The following is a 16,009-nucleotide window of genomic DNA, read 5'->3' on the forward strand; positions in this document are numbered from 1 at the left end:
GAGACTAATAGTGTTTTATTTTTTATTTAAGTAATTGTAATCTCAGTTGTCAAGAAACACTTGTCGTGATGAACCAAAGACGACAAATGAAGAGCAAGATAAACACTGACAAGGAACAAAATCGAGTACAGGTAGTTCCGACTTTAAGAGTTAATTTGTTCCTAGCGTGCGCTCGTAAAGCGGGAATTACATTATATAGGGGCTGACTAGGCTAGCCAGGTGGGTAAAGTGCCTGCCTGACAACCCAAAGGTCGCGGGTTCGATTCCTGCTACAAAAACCTTGGGAGGTGCATTATGGCCACAGAAGCCTATGCGCCAACAACTACAAAAAAAAAAAAAAAAAAGACGTTATATAGGGGTTACGTTCTCAACAATGAAATTAGTTAGCTAATTAGTTTGTTTAAACAATGATTGATTTGTCCAAAGAAATGAAAACGTAGCCTGTAAAATCAAGCAAATTATAATAATAAAGAAATTATTTATGACTTACAAATGTTACAAAGAATTTTTATTCTTCATCATCATCATCGACTAAATGCACACTGGTTGATCACTCATTATTGGCTCTGCACTCGTTGGTTTGTTGCACAAGAACTCAGTTTTCAGAAATGCTTCAAGAGGCACTTGTTTCCAAGATAATCTTCTCTTTTCTTTATAAATTTCAATAACATGCATAAGCATTTTTTAACAGAACGCACAAATTGCAACTAACACAATTTGCGCGGATTAACAAGTTTACAAAGCTTTAAAAAAAGAATGAATTGAAGATTTTGAAAATTTGTTTTTTATACGATTGAAGATTTCAGTGAAGGGGAAACACATTTCACCATAATAACGTAAAAGCCCACACAATTCCAGTTATTGGTATTATCGCAAATGCAATAAGATCGAGTTTACTACCCTTTATTTATAGGTGCACTATATCTGCAGAAGCTTATGTGCCATTAAACCTCCATAACACACACTACCTGTTTACAATTAGATGCACTAACAGAAAAGAAAAGGCCAATGAACCAGAAAGTGCAAATTGTTTTTATTGTTTTATGGTAGCAACCTCCAGAAATGTGTTTTAGAAAAATATCACAAATGTGTTCAAAATTGGTTCGTATAACAGAACATATGATAATGATGAAAGTGTAGTGCATTTTAATGATTTGAATTAGTAACTAATACAATTTAAACTATAAAAACGACCTTTTAGAGAGTTTATATAGTGGAAATTTCAACTTCTGAGGTTGTGGAATGAATTACCAAAAAACAATGTGTTATTGGGTTCATATTACGATATTTTCATGATACGATGGTGTCTCTGTAACAGATTAATATTGTAAAGCGAGGTACACTGTATTGCATAGCTATGTGCACGGTTTGAAATGCAGTATTTATGAATGTTTAACAATAATTTTTTTGCAATTAATGTTCATATTTTCAATTTTGTTGATACCTGACTTGGAAAAAAAAAAAAAAAAAAAAAAACAACTCGTAAAGTGAAAACTCATAAGGTGGGAACTACCTGTGTACTGAGTTATGCAGAGCCATTAGAAAGAGACTCAGAGAGGACAAAGATTTAACACAAGGAAAGTAGAATAAGCATTAAGGGAAGACACAGACTGCCTTAAATAAGCAGTAATACAGAAACACAGATGAATATGAAGAATAGTGATGGTGATAGCAGAGTAGGCATAATTCAAATAGCTATAAGGAGCAAGGGAATGATACTAGCAGTGGGGAAGATGGATCACAAATCTGCAGCCCCTACAACATACTCGATATGTCATATGTGTTGGTTTGACCTGAAGATGTTGACTTCTTGAGATCCTGCAAACAAAGTTTTGTTAGAAAATTTATCATATATTTGATAATATTTATTTATCATACATATATGATAAATACATATATTTATCATATAGTAGGGTTTTAATTGTAATAAATAAGTAGTTTGAAGGTTTTTAATCACTTTTTGGGTGTTTATCTTTTGTGTTTAGCTAAGGATATAACTAAACTGATCATTACGGTATAGAGTAGCTTGATAGTGCATATCTCGAACTAGATAGCGTAAGGTATAACGTAAAACTAGATAGCGTAATACGTATCACTCTATTAGCTTAGTATAGTATTATATAGTCAAGTATAGAATAGTATAGTCAATTAATCAGTTAAATTTATAAAACTTATTAATTTTCATTGTTAAATAATTAAATTGTATTTAAACGGAAATCATGCCCCAGACTAGAGCAGCAAAGCAACGTGCACAAAGTAACGGGAGTGCTTTGACTCGAGGAGAACTGAAGGGAGTGATTTTCCAACACTTCACAGCCTAAAAAATTGTGCAACTTGTAAAATGTTTGCAGACTTTCTGGAACAGGACATGATCTGACCAGGGAGGATGTCTTCTTTGTGAACTCTAGGTGCAATGTCAAGAAATTAGGTGCCAACTCAGCATTCTGATGGGCATTTATGAGAGTTTGAAAAGTCAGGTAGATGCCCTCGAAGGTATTAAGATGGGGACCCATCAAGCTTTCAGCTGCCCTATTCAATGCCAGAGCTCACTTGTGCATCAGCCAACACAGCGACAATCTTCAGTGCAGGGCAGAATATGCTGGTCCCACAGAAACTAGTTATTCTTGATAATTCTATTGTCAGGGAGAAGGGAAATATATATGCAAAAAGAATAGCTAGAATAGGACCAGGGTGTGTCTGCCAGTGACAAAAGAAGTTGATGACTTTGTAGAGCAGATATTTTTTTAAGGGCACAAAGGGAGATATTGTTGTACATGTTGGCAGTAATGACAGAGTAGGAGAATTTCAACAGGTCAATGTTGAAAACAGTTGCACGTTGAGGTTAAATTTGAAAGTGTCTGCAATTCTGTCCATACACGATAGGAGGGAGTATACTATGAGAGCCTTATCAATCAATTCAGCCCTGGAGAGATTTTGCAAGGCTCATCGGGTAGAGGTCATGGTACAATGCTGATGTTTTTCTCAGCCTAGTCTGTGCTTGTTAACAGGAGAGATTGTTTCTACAAGGATGGAATACACTTAAATAGAAAGGGTGCAAAATTATTTGCTGATGCTATCGAGAGACAGTGCTGGGTGGGTCGGAAAACTACTAGCTAGGGGGAATTCACAGACTAATAGAATAATAGTAGCTGCAGGCAGAGGTGAAAGTAATTCTTGCACTGCTTCTACTGGAATGCACAGCAGCCTGGAAAGCAAGGTACTCGAGATTTCAAGGACTGCTTGGAGTTATCATGAAACAAGTAAATACATGGGCTGTGTTAAGGTAACTGAGAGTAAGAATAGGTGCATGTACACCAATACTAGGAGTAAATGGTGCTGGTCAAGACATCAAAGGTAGATATTCTTGGGATATAGAGACGTGGTGTCGCACAGATATAAGGAATGCAGAAGTGGAATTTGGGGAGTACAATGTGTGCAGAAATAATAGACAGAATAGAAAGGGAGGAAGGGTCATGCTGTTAGTTAAGAAACACATAAAATCTAAGGAAGTGCATCTAGTTGACATGGGTGGACAGTGCAGTGTTGAGCCAGTTTGGTATGACATATGTACTGGGAAAGCAAAATTGAGAGTAGGAGTATGTTGTAGGCCTAATGACTCTGATGAGTACAATGAACAATTGTACAGAGAAAGTGGGCCAGTAAATCAGATTGTCTTATAATGGGAGATTTTAACTTCCCAGATACAGACTGGAACTTGTGGATTGGTCACTCACACACTAGCAAGACTTTTGTGAATTAATTGGATGATTGTTTTCTACAGCAGCATGTTCGAGAGACATCCAGAGGGAGTAACACTCTTGATCTGATTATTAGCATTGATTATTCATGCATGAAGAATCTGCAGATAAAGGAACCACTAGGTGGCAGTGATCACAGTTTACTGATGTGGGATTTACTTAAAGATGTAAATACCATCAAGGGTAAAGGGAAGGGTTTTTGCTTTTGTAAAGGTGACTACAATGGTCTCAGACAGTTTTTAAATGCTGTACAGTGGGACCAACTGATGATGTTATCAACAGCAAATTTTAAATGGGAAGCATTTAAGTAAGGAATTAATCTTGGAAGCTACTAGGCTTTTCATACCAATCAAGAAATACTGTTCAAGGTTTAGGCCTAAATGGATGTCAGCTGAACTAATGAGATTTGTGGCAGAGAAGAAAATGCATGGGATACATATAAATTAACAGGAAACATAGGTGCTTATGGTAGATATAAAATAGTCTGTAATCAAATCACAAAAGAGGTTAGGCAAGCAAAGCCAGATTACGAGAAATCTTTGGCAAACGATGCAAAGAAAAACAGTAAAGACTTCTTTACTTATGTAAACACTGGAAGAATGGGGATGAATCAGATTGGTACACTTGCTATCAATGGTTTGATTGTTGATGATTCTGCTCAGGTGGCTGACAAACTGAATGAGTATTTTGCATCTACATTCACAAATGAGGAATTCTGTAGTGAAGTGGAGGCCAGAAGTGTATCAAACTCTTGATATGTATTGAGGAGCAATATGCCTCCGTAGCCTAGTGGGCAGGAGCGGGAGTGCAGTAGCACACGCTCTTTGAGTAGACTGGGGTTCAAGCCCCTGACTGCTGAATACGGTCGCTCTGCCAACCCACACTGGACCAGCGTGGCAGATTATGATCCATTTCCCTCAGCATGAATTGTTGAGGAGGCTTCCATCCTGCAGTGGGTTGATAATGGCTGCACTTTATTTATTTTTTTTTATCCCATGTCTGAAACGTAAAATAATGAACCAATGTATACTCCTCACCATGACTTATGGAAGTAAAACTTGGGCACTCACCAAAAGAAAGGAGAAGTGCTGAAAACTACACAGTGAAGAATTGGAATGAATTGTATTAGGAATCAGGTTGTTGGATAAAAAGAGAAACACATGGATCAGGCAGCAAACAAGTAAAAGGACATTCTTATCAAAACTAAAGAACTGAAATGGACTTAGGCAGGACACATTGCTCAAAGACATGACAGATGGAGTAAGAAAATAACAGAATGGTACCCAAGAGGAGCTAAAAGAAAACCTGGAAGACAACAACAGAGATGGACAGATAAAATTCAAGAGTCCGTGGGTAGTAAGTGGATGGCCATTGCACAAAGCAGAAGGAACTGGAAAGTTGCTGGAGAGGTTTTCATATCCTGCAGTGGATTGAAAATGGCTAATGATGAATCTCAGTTGGTTATGAATATGAGATTTTATTCTTGGATTTAGCATAACATATTTTCTTAGGGAAAAAATTAGCCTGTCAGCTTGCATGGTTTTTTGTATCATAAGTGTGGTGCATAAGGATAGTTAAATCCCCAAAATTTGAATGCTTATAATGAAGCCATTTATGAATATCTTTGGTTTCTTCTCTTTTTTTTTTTTTTTTTTCTCTCCTTGTGAATGCAAGATACCATGATCGGCACAGACTTCCATTGTAGAATGATAATAGGGTGCCACATAAGCAGTTAGCATTGGCAAGGGCACATGATGCAAGAAAGCAAGCTTATATAGCATTATAGCATCAGCCAAAAAAAAAAAAAAAAAAAACACACACACACCCTTCTCATTTCACCCATCCACTTGCTCCAAATGTTTGTCTAGTTCTGCCTTGTATCTGTTTAAGCTATCAACTTCTGCAACAACAGATGGAAGTTTGTCCCAGCAATCAACCACCTGCTGGCTAAAGGCAAACTTCCACATATCTATCCTACAACTATCTTTCCTCAATTTGAATTTATGCCCTCCCAGCAAGAGGAAGAATCTTATCGGTTGGTCTCTACATGATATTTCAATGGCACTGATAATTCCTAAGTCAATGATTGCTGATGTAATCTGTAAATCGAAGTAAACTGGCTGAAACCATCACAAATAAACCTGGGAAAATGTCTGAAGCTGAAAGAACATGAGAGGAGAATCCTGCAAAAAATTGTCTGCAAAAATTGAATGCAGGTAAAGATTGTTGCAGTACACACAGGACTTTGCATAATATGGCTTACTACAATCATGCAGCTGTCCACATGCCACTAATCACCCTGGCTAATGTGAGACTCCGTCTAGCTTGGTGTAAGGTCCATTGTACTTGAACAATAGACCAGTAGAAAACTGCTTTGGAGTGAAGATCACAGTACATGGTCTACCAGTCTGATGGTTGTGCAAGTGTGGCAGATGCTCGGAGTATATACAGTATGGCTAACTGCCATATTGTACATTACCAACACTGAAGTTTGGCAAAAGCAGTGTGAGGGTCTAAGGCTGTTCTTCATGGTTTGGCCTCGAACCATTGATTGTTTTAGAAAAATCACGAATGCTGAGGCCTATCTAGATGTTCAGGACAATAATGCATACATTGCATTACTTACATTCTGGCAGCATGATGAAGAAGGCCCATATCCGTATCATAAGGACAATTCTACACTGCTCGACAAAATTAACAGAACACACAGAAAACATGTAACTTGTGCAGCTTGTGATAAAGCAGGACAAAATTTATGATGGTGTACCATAGAATAACAACGAAATGAGGAGACAGTAAGAAACTTCACAGATATAAGGGACATTTATAGGTGTTGTATAAGAATTACCAAAAAGGTCACATTGCAGAAGTCAATACAAAATGCTCAAAAATATGGTCACATGACATTGGTACAACATATTATCCCTTCCAACGGCTAAACAGGCCTACAGTAGTGAATGCTCAATATAAGGGTATCTATTAGATTCTGTGGCAACAAATCCCATTCTTCCACCAGCACAGACCTAACTCACTAGAATGGGAGAGTCCCACAATTCCCTTCTTGACTTTGCAATTTGGGACTGCCCTCTCACCTGCACAATACTTGATGCAACTATTTCAGATCTGTCACTCCAGATTCTCTCAATAAGCTTTGGCATGACTTACCGTGGTCTTCATGGGACGGGGTGCTTGCTACTGATGATCTTGAAATTGCAACTAACTCCTTCTTAAAGTGCCTGTCGTATATCAGGAGCCAAAAGAATAAAAAGACCACCAGGCCAACAGGGAAAATATGCCTGTTCATCTCAAACAAAATTCGTAATACGTTAAAGAAGAGGAACAAACTTGCAAGAATTGCTAGAGCAACACGAATCGAGGCAGATCAAAATAAATTCACAACATAAGTCACTGACTGCATCAGTCAGAGAAAAGAAAATACTGTAGTTCCCAAACTTGCAAGCATCATAAGAAGTAAGGAAAAATGGACAATTTTGGACAAGCTATTAGTAATGGCCGCATGGCGCAAGAAAGCCTATGGCTTATGCTGCACCAGCCAAAAAAAAAAAAACCCGAAAACCGAATAAAACAATGATATAAAAAATAATAATAATAATTAATAAAAGAAAAGGAAATTAAACCTATCATCTCCCTCACCCGACGGTACTATCCAGATGACCTTTGAATTTCCCCAAACTGTCAGCTTCTACCACCCATGTAGGCAGCTTATTCCAGTAATTTATAACTCGCTGGCTAAAATAAAACTTCCTGCAGTCCAATCTAAACATTTCCCCCCGTAATTTGAATTTATGTCCCCTAGTTCTAGCATCATTTATAATCTTGAAAATTTCATCCTCATTCATTTTACTGATGCCTCTCTGAGCCTTAAACACCTCAATCAAATCTCCTCTAAGGTGTCTAGTTTCCAAACTCTGTAACCCAAATATTCGAAGTCTCTCTTCTTAAGGACGCCCTTTTGCCGATCTCACCAGGCGAGTTACCCGTCTTTGCACCCTTTTAAGGAGCTCTGTCTTTCTTTAGGTGTGGTCTCCATACTTGAACACAGTATTCCAAGTGTGGTCTAACAAAAGCCTTATATAATGGGATTATCACATCCCTATCTCTACTTGCAAAAGTTCGATAGATCATCGATAGGACACCATGGACCTTCCTTTCCTTGCGACCTGTTTACAATGCTAAGAGAATTTCATGTCTGACCGTATCGTAACACCCAAGTCCCTTTCCTCTAGTACTGGGTTTAGTTGAACTCCACCAAGTGAATAAGAATAAGTTATTTTGGGATTACTGTTTACCAGGTGTAATACCTTACACTTTGTTGGATTAAAGCATAGCTGCCATTTTTCAGACCATTCCCGAAGTCTACCTAGGTCTCTCTGAAGAAGCTTAGCTTGACAGTGATCGTTTACTACTCTACCAGTTTTAACATCTGCAAATTTAGACATCATGCCCTCTATCCCTTCATCGATATCGTTTTATGAAAATTAAAACTGAAATCACAGAGCCACATTGGAAATGTAGTTGAAATGAGGTACAGCCAGGCCGTGCATAACGTGAGTTAAATTAATGCGTTTTTCAATTACCACTATTTGAAAAAAATTATACCACTTTTCACTTTACACAATGCAAATTTCCAGTTAACGCGATCTTTTTTTTTTTATTTTATTTTTTATGTGATATTGAAAAAGATTTGAATTGCGTCGGATGGGCAATAAACAAACGTTTGCCTGCTGCCCGCCTTGGTGTGTTCCATCAACCATCGGAAGAACCCATGTTGTTTTTTGTCTCCCACTAATAAAGTCAATGTAGACTTGCATTTAAAAATTCTAATTTTTAAATGCAAGTCTACATTTAAATGTTGATTGATGAAAAGAGAAAGTCAACACTGTTCAGACGACTCTGTTCAAATATTTCCATAACAAATTGTTTCTTCATTGTGTATTTTATGTCATAGGTTCCCAAACTTTCTCAGTTCGTGGCACCCTTAGTGTCTCAGTAATTTTTTCACAGCGCACCTAGACCAAAAGAAATACCTAACAGTTCCGTTTATTAAGTAGTTAGGTCCAAACAACTTAATAAGAAATGTTGAAACTGTTAACTATCTCGAGCTAGTAGTTTGCATGGTGTCCGACAAATGTTGAGTATCGCTGTGTTTCCCTCGAAAATTTAAAATATTCCGTGGCGCACAGTTTGGGAACCGCTGTTTTATGCAATAAACATTTAATTCCATAATTATTTTCATTATCTTTTACATGGTATACAGTTAAAAAGTTATTTAAAAGGTATTTTTAAATTTTTTTTTATTGACATTTCTGAAGGTCAAGGACCAATTATAATTTTTCCTATTGATTATTATATTCGGTTAACGTGTTTCCATTTTGCACAGTGCGCTCGCGGGACAATTAATCGCGTTGATTGAGGTAAGCCTGTACTCGTTTCAGATGACCAGAAAAAATCCTCAACCTTTTGTAACCATTTTATCTCAAGTGTGAATAACATTTTTCAAGATGAACTTGACTCCAGAGACAATCAAACAAGAGAATCTGCCAAGTACTCAATCAGAAACTTTTTTTTTTTTTTATTATTATCACTCCGGTCTCAGATCAAGTAGAAGCAGGACATCAATTGAAAGAAAAGGGAGACATTGGCTTTGATGAAATATCTCCCTCTCTACTGAAAAATTTTCTTATCTCAATTCTTATACCATTTAAGTATATATTCAATCTCCTTTAAACCTGGTAAATTCCCTCCTCAAGTTAAGAAAGCAGTCATTGTCCCTGTTCCAAAGGGAGAACATTGCAATACTATCAGCAACTTTTGTTCAATAGCTCTACTCTCAGTTTTGCAAACTTATTCAAAAAAATTCTTCACAGCAGACTCGTGTGCTTCTTGAAGTTAATCAGCTCATCCATCAACAACAGTATGCTTAACATTCAAAAAGATCTACTGACCTGGCAATTGTTGACTTTTGGTCTGGGATCACGGATAGTCTGGAAAAGGGTCATTATGCAATAGCACTGTTCCTAGACCTATCCAAAGCTTTTGATTGTATAAATCATAAGATTTTGCTTAAACTCAGTTTTGGCTTGAGAGGGAGAATTAACCATCTCCTTAAAGATTACCTTACTGATCAGCCATTTGTCATAAAAACAAATGTCTTATTCAGACATTTGTTATTTTTCTAGGGGAGTATCTCAAGGCCCACTTCCTGGACCTATCCTCTTTGTTCTTTATATCAATGAATTTCTCTCTCTTCTTTCAGCTAGTTACGTATGCGGATGATATTTCCATTCTGAACACAGATAAGGACCCTAACCAGCTTCAACTCAAAATCTGTCTTGCTCTCTGTAATGCATAGTTGACTTCAAAAGAATCAACTTATACTAAATCCAGAACAATACCTTAACAGAACCAGAACCTTATACTAAATCCAAATTTCAATCCAAATATATGGTGTTTAGAACAAAAAACAAACCACTAAATATTGATTTTGAAATAACGTGCAAAGAAAAACAACTCGAAAGGATGAATGAAACCAAGTTTTTGTGAATCTGGCTTGGTGATAAGCCAAGTTGGGATAAACAAATGATCACCTTACGAAAGAAGACTTCGTCACTAGTGGGAATACTCATATGAATCTCTGCCCTGGGTGTCACCTTCCATTCTTAGACTAGTATTCCTTTCTTTAATCCGATCCCACCTCATCTATGGAATCATCTCACCTTGGCTACGAAGAAAATCTTGTAAGAATCAACTCCATTCTCAGTCGAGCATATGTTCAATTTTAGGCCTTCTCTGGAATGCATCGGTCAGTTGAAGATACAAAGAAGTGAGACTCCTAGGCATCTATCCTCTGCTACTTGAAAGTGGAGGTGGTCTTTGTTTACAATGCTTTGAAGATGCCAGACTTTCCTCCTCTCTTCAGATCTTTTTTATAACAACAACAATTTAAGAAATGAAGCAAACCTGAGGTTTCTGCTTTTTAGAAAAGCCATAAGACAGAAAAATATAAAATACAGAGGAGCTAAAACCTGGAGTAATCTTCCTGCAAATATCAAAAATTCAAGAAACTACTGATAAAACACATCACTAGTGATGTCTGATTCAACTTACCTTTCACTCAACCCCTGGACTTCAAAAACATAGAGGAAATGCATTACCCATATATAATGTAAATATGTTTAGGGGAACAGTCTTCAAAAATGTTTGTAATATTTATGCAAACATTTCATCATTTTTTTTTTTTGTTTTTTTTTTTTTTTCCTTTCATAATTCTAACTGTAAAAATGTTCGCAGTGTATGATTTATCTGTTGAATAGTACCTGTTCAACTACAGAACTGTATGTTTTATTTGTTATGTACATTTTTTTTCTAAGGAAACACCTCCTAAAAAGGATGAATCAAATTGGTCCATTGAATATTGATGGTTCAACAGTTGAGGATCCTGCTCAGGTGGCTAACAAACTAAATGAGTATTTTGCATCTACATTCACACATGAGGAGTTATTCAGGAAGGGGAATGCCAGAGGTGAAGTAAACTCTGGCAGTGAGCTAGATGATTTTGTAATAACTGAGAGGAAAGTGGAGGAGAAATTGTTGAGCATAAACATAAAAAAGGCACCCGGGGTGGATGGGATCTATCCAGTTATATTAAAGGAAGTAAGCAAACCCCTAGCCATAATTATGAGAGCTTCTTTGGACTCAGGGGAGGTACCCATAGACTGGAGATGTGCAAATGTGACCCCAATTGACAAAGGAGGATCAAAGGCTGACGGCGCCTCCATAGCCGGGTGGGCAGAAGCAGCAGTGCATAGCACACGCTTCTTGATTAGACCATGGTTCAAGCCTATGACCACCAAATACGGAGGATGCGGAAAGGTCAGGGAATGACCACTGCATATCCCCGAAGCGATATAGCCTTAGTTGCTAATGCTCGAAATAACAAACAACAACAGAGGCTGACACAAGTAATTATAGACCTGTGAGTTTTAACTTCTGTTCCAGGGAAATGAATGGAGGCACTGGTTAAAGAAGCATTGCAGGATCATCTAGACAATACTTCAGTTATAGCTCGGACACAGCATGGGTTTGTTAAGGGGAAGTCTTGTCTTACTAATTTGATTGGATACTATGATGTAGTCACAAAAGAAATGGATGCAAAGAATAACTTTGATATTATATATTTGGATCTTAGAAAGGCTTTTGATACTGTTGCACATGGAAGACTGCTGCACAAATTGGAGCAGTGTGGCATTGGAGGCAAATTGCTATGGATAAAGGGATGGTTGAGAGGGAGAAGACAGAGAGTGGTAATCAATGGACACTGCTCATCGTGGACTAATGTTATTAGTGGAGTCCCTCAGGGTTCAGTGTTAGGTCCATTATTGTTTTCTGTATTTATAAATAATATTGATGATAGTATATCAAGCTTAATGTCCAAGTTTGCAGACGATACAAAGGTTGGCAGGGTTGTCAAGGACCCTACTGACACTATTCTGCTGCAACAGGATCTGGAAAGGTTGAGCAGATGGGCTGAGAGGTGGCAAATGAAGTTTAACATTGACAAATGTAAAGTACTACATATGGGAAACAGCAACCCCAGAGCAACGTATCAACTCTGTGGTACTACACTGACAGTGATAGAGGATGAAAGGGACCTGGGGGTAATTGTGCAGGCAGATATGAAGTTTTCTGAGCAGTGCAGACAGGTTGCAAGAGTAGCTCATGGTGTCTTGTCAATGATATACAGGAATTTTTTTCTAGCAGGGATAAGGAGGTGATTATTCCCTTGTGTAAGGCAATGGTCAGGCCACACCTTGAGTACTGTATACAGGTCTGGAGGCCTCATTTCAAGAAGGATGTAGAGCTGCTGGAACGAGTACAGAGAAGGGCAACAAGATTAGTGAATGGAACAAAGGGTTGCTCTTACGAAGAAAGGCTTAAGTTTTGCAAATTACAGAGCCTGGAGACTAGGCATCGGCGAGGTGATCTGATAGAGGTGTATAAGGCTTTGAATGGCTTGAGCATGCTCAATGCCGATGGGATTCTTCCTCTTGCTGAGAATAATCACCTGAGAGGGCATAAATTCAAATTGAGGAAGGATGGATGTCGGATAGATGTGCGGAAATTTGCCTTTAGCCAGCGGGCAGTTGGTTTGTGGAATAGACTCCCATCGCTTGTTGTTGAAGTTGATAGCCTAAACAAATTTAAGGCTCAGCTGGACAGGTATTTCGAACGAACGGAGGGGTGAAATGGGAGTGGGTTTTTTTTTTTTTTTTTGGCTGATGCTGCATAAGCTTGCTTTCTTGCATCATATGCCTCTACTAATGCTAAAAGCCTTTGGCTTATGTGTTCTCCCTCCCTTTTTGCTGTTATCTCTCAACAAGTGTAACATAAAATGAGGATAAATAAACTATTATTAATGTGCAGCTCTGTAAGATGATAGATTTCTATTGGTTACTCGGAATTTGCATGCCAGGATGCCTGTTATATCAAATATTTGCCTTTGACGACACTGTTTGCATTAAAATATTTGTGAAGAATATTTTGTTTTGTAATTTTTTTGATCAGTGTACTTGTCATGCTGCACATGTTGTGACTGACTTTAGCATCAAAAAGTTGGACTAGCCAGTGCAGAGCCTGCATCTCAGCCCCATGAAGAACCTTTTATTAAATTATGGGATAGCCTTTGCTATTTTAATTTTGAAATGTCAAATATCTTATTCTTCATTCTTCACCTGCTGAATTGCCCTCCTTGAAAAGATGGGGCCATTGGCAGCCGAATTCCTCTTTTATTCTTTTTCAGGTATTTTCCTGTATTCTTCATTAGGGGACCTTTATTTTATTCAGTTTACTTTAAATTTTATTACAGTTGGACTGTATTTTAGCTATTGCCAACCAAGGAGACATATCATTTCATTTGCATTCTGGCACTTCTGAAAAATTTTCATCCATTCACTCTAGTTTTTCATTTCTGGAAAACCTAAAGCTGTAAAGAAACATACCATTTCATTGGTTTTTGGCATTTTCTTTCTTTATGGTGTGCTTTATTTTACTTCTATATGGTGTGCTTTATTTTACTTCTATATGGTGTGCTTTATTTTACTTCTATATGGTGTACTTTATTTTACTACTTTACTGCTATATTTTCTCTCTGGTTGGTGTTGATAAGAATATTTATTGTATTTTATTTATTCCCGACCTCTAAAAAAGGACCATTATAGTTGTTGTTTGAGTGATCAGTAAATGATTATTATCAACCACAGTCATAAGTATCCTGTTCATAACTTCATTTATTATAATTTTTAAAAAAATTAACTCCATTATATTCCTATTTTTTAGAAAATTCATCCTTTGCTCTTTCATGAAATTCCTTCCAATAGCAAGATTCTAAAATAAACAAATGTAAAGACAGTTTATTTGGCACTCTTTACTGTTCCAGAAAATATGAAAAATATCAAGTTTCCGAAAACAATCGCCTAGTGCCACATGATGTCAACACCGGTCACTATTACAAAAGTAGTTTGGGTCATCAAAAAAAAAAAAAAACACCTAGTTTTCATACAAGGCTTTTCATTGTTCCTTGTGTTATTGGCTTCTGAAAAACTGGGAGTTATGAAATAATGCATCTTTCATAACTTCCAGGATTAAGACATTTTGAACTTTTTTCTTTTTTTTTTCCCCCTCCCTTGAGAGACAAATAAATGTATTTTATCATTACCAAAACAAAAATTATAATTTAATTTGAAAGTAGACAAGATTTCAGCTGGCTGACTTTTCTTTCTTTCTTTCTTTTTGTGGGAAAGTTTTGAAAAAATACTGGTAAGCATTTTGTGTACATGTGGAGTTAACGAGAAATATTCAAAAATGGCTCACTATAAGCACTTATAGATTTGTAGAGCGAGAGAGAACTGCTATTCCCAAGTGACTTATGTTACAAAAATTAATGCACCTGTTAATAGGCTAATCAGAACCCTCTAGACACCATTTAAGTTGGAGTTGATGAGTGGCAAAAATGGATTTTGTAAAGCTTGCTGATTAAGGAGAAAAGAGGGAGAGAGTACGTTTGCTTTCTTTTAATTCAGAGGTTCCCAAACTTTCTTGGTTCACAGCGCACTTAGTGTCCCAGTAATTTTTTGACGGCACCCCTAGTTCAAAAGAAATACCTACCACAGTGGTTTTCGACCTTTTAATATATACCTATATAATAATTTTATTCTTTATATAGAGGTACTAAATAAAGATCAATTATAGATCACCACAAAATTAAAAAGATACGGTACAATGGATACCGTACACCTTTTTATAATGAAATAAATGTATAAATTTCAAAAAAAAATAATTACTTTAAGTAACTTAAACCGAAATTACGCAGCACCCCAAGAATGTTGTTGCGACACCCTGGTTGAAAACCACTGTTTTAATTGCTGAAATAAAAGGACATTATTTTATCAATACAAAGAAAGAATATAAATGCTAATATTCTTTTCAATTGTAATGTGATTTTTGGAGTAATGTTTAATTAATTTTTAATAGAAAGTATATTGAAGGAGCTATCCAAGAATTTCTCATCTAATAAATTATAAAATTGTATTCATTGATGGACCGATATGACTGAATATAATATCTAACAGATATTTTAGTAACCATTATTACTTTCTGTTATTCTTTGCTAACTCCTATATATGATATTATTTTAGAATGAGATTTTAAATAGAAAATGATACCAAGTCATTATTGCAACCATTGCTTTTGTACTACATAGCATAATATTTTAGACTTCAATATGATTATATCTGATGAACATTAATCTGTGCACAATTTTGGCATTTGGCAAAGCCTATCTAACAGCACCCTTTCTCTGTTTCAGTTGATTTCATTGGTGGCTTTGATTCTTTCTCCACCTATAACACTCCAGCAAAGGCTTCACACATGCACCTGCAGCCGATGTATGTATTCATTTTCTTGCTAAATAACATTGGAATGTAGGGACATAGTCCTTTGGTTAATATCTGTCTGCTTTCTCCTTGCCTTTTACAGTAACATTCAGATGAAATTTTACTAATTTCTCTGCCATATGCTTTATAAATTTAATCATAAATTAAGTTATATACTAATGAATGCATTTATACTAAAATCAGCCTTTAAATTGTAACCTTTTTATTAAGTTTTATTTCAGAAATTTTACTAAGTTTTAATGTTGATAATTTAATCAACATTATAAAAATATATATGCA

General features: G+C 36.5%; 1 protein-coding gene across 2 annotated transcripts in view; it reads left to right on the forward strand.

The window, feature by feature from the left end:
- Nucleotides 1-16,009, forward strand: part of NKAIN (Sodium/potassium-transporting ATPase subunit beta-1-interacting protein) — a 187,056-nt gene that overhangs the window by 152,301 nt on the left and 18,746 nt on the right. Inside the window, exon 6 of one of the 2 annotated variants that reach the window (XM_090386281.1) lies at nt 15,643-15,721. The exons of the other annotated variant lie outside the window; for it this stretch is intronic. Within the exon in view, the coding sequence (XP_090242407.1) occupies nt 15,643-15,721 (79 nt within the window). The remainder of the gene's footprint in view (nt 1-15,642; nt 15,722-16,009) is intronic. 2 annotated transcript variants of the gene reach the window in all.

Source organism: Mastigoproctus giganteus, chromosome 12 (assembly GCF_048544385.1).
Source record: "Mastigoproctus giganteus isolate SK-2022 chromosome 12, ASM4854438v1, whole genome shotgun sequence".
In the NCBI taxonomy this organism is placed as follows: Eukaryota; Metazoa; Arthropoda; class Arachnida; order Uropygi; family Thelyphonidae; genus Mastigoproctus; species Mastigoproctus giganteus.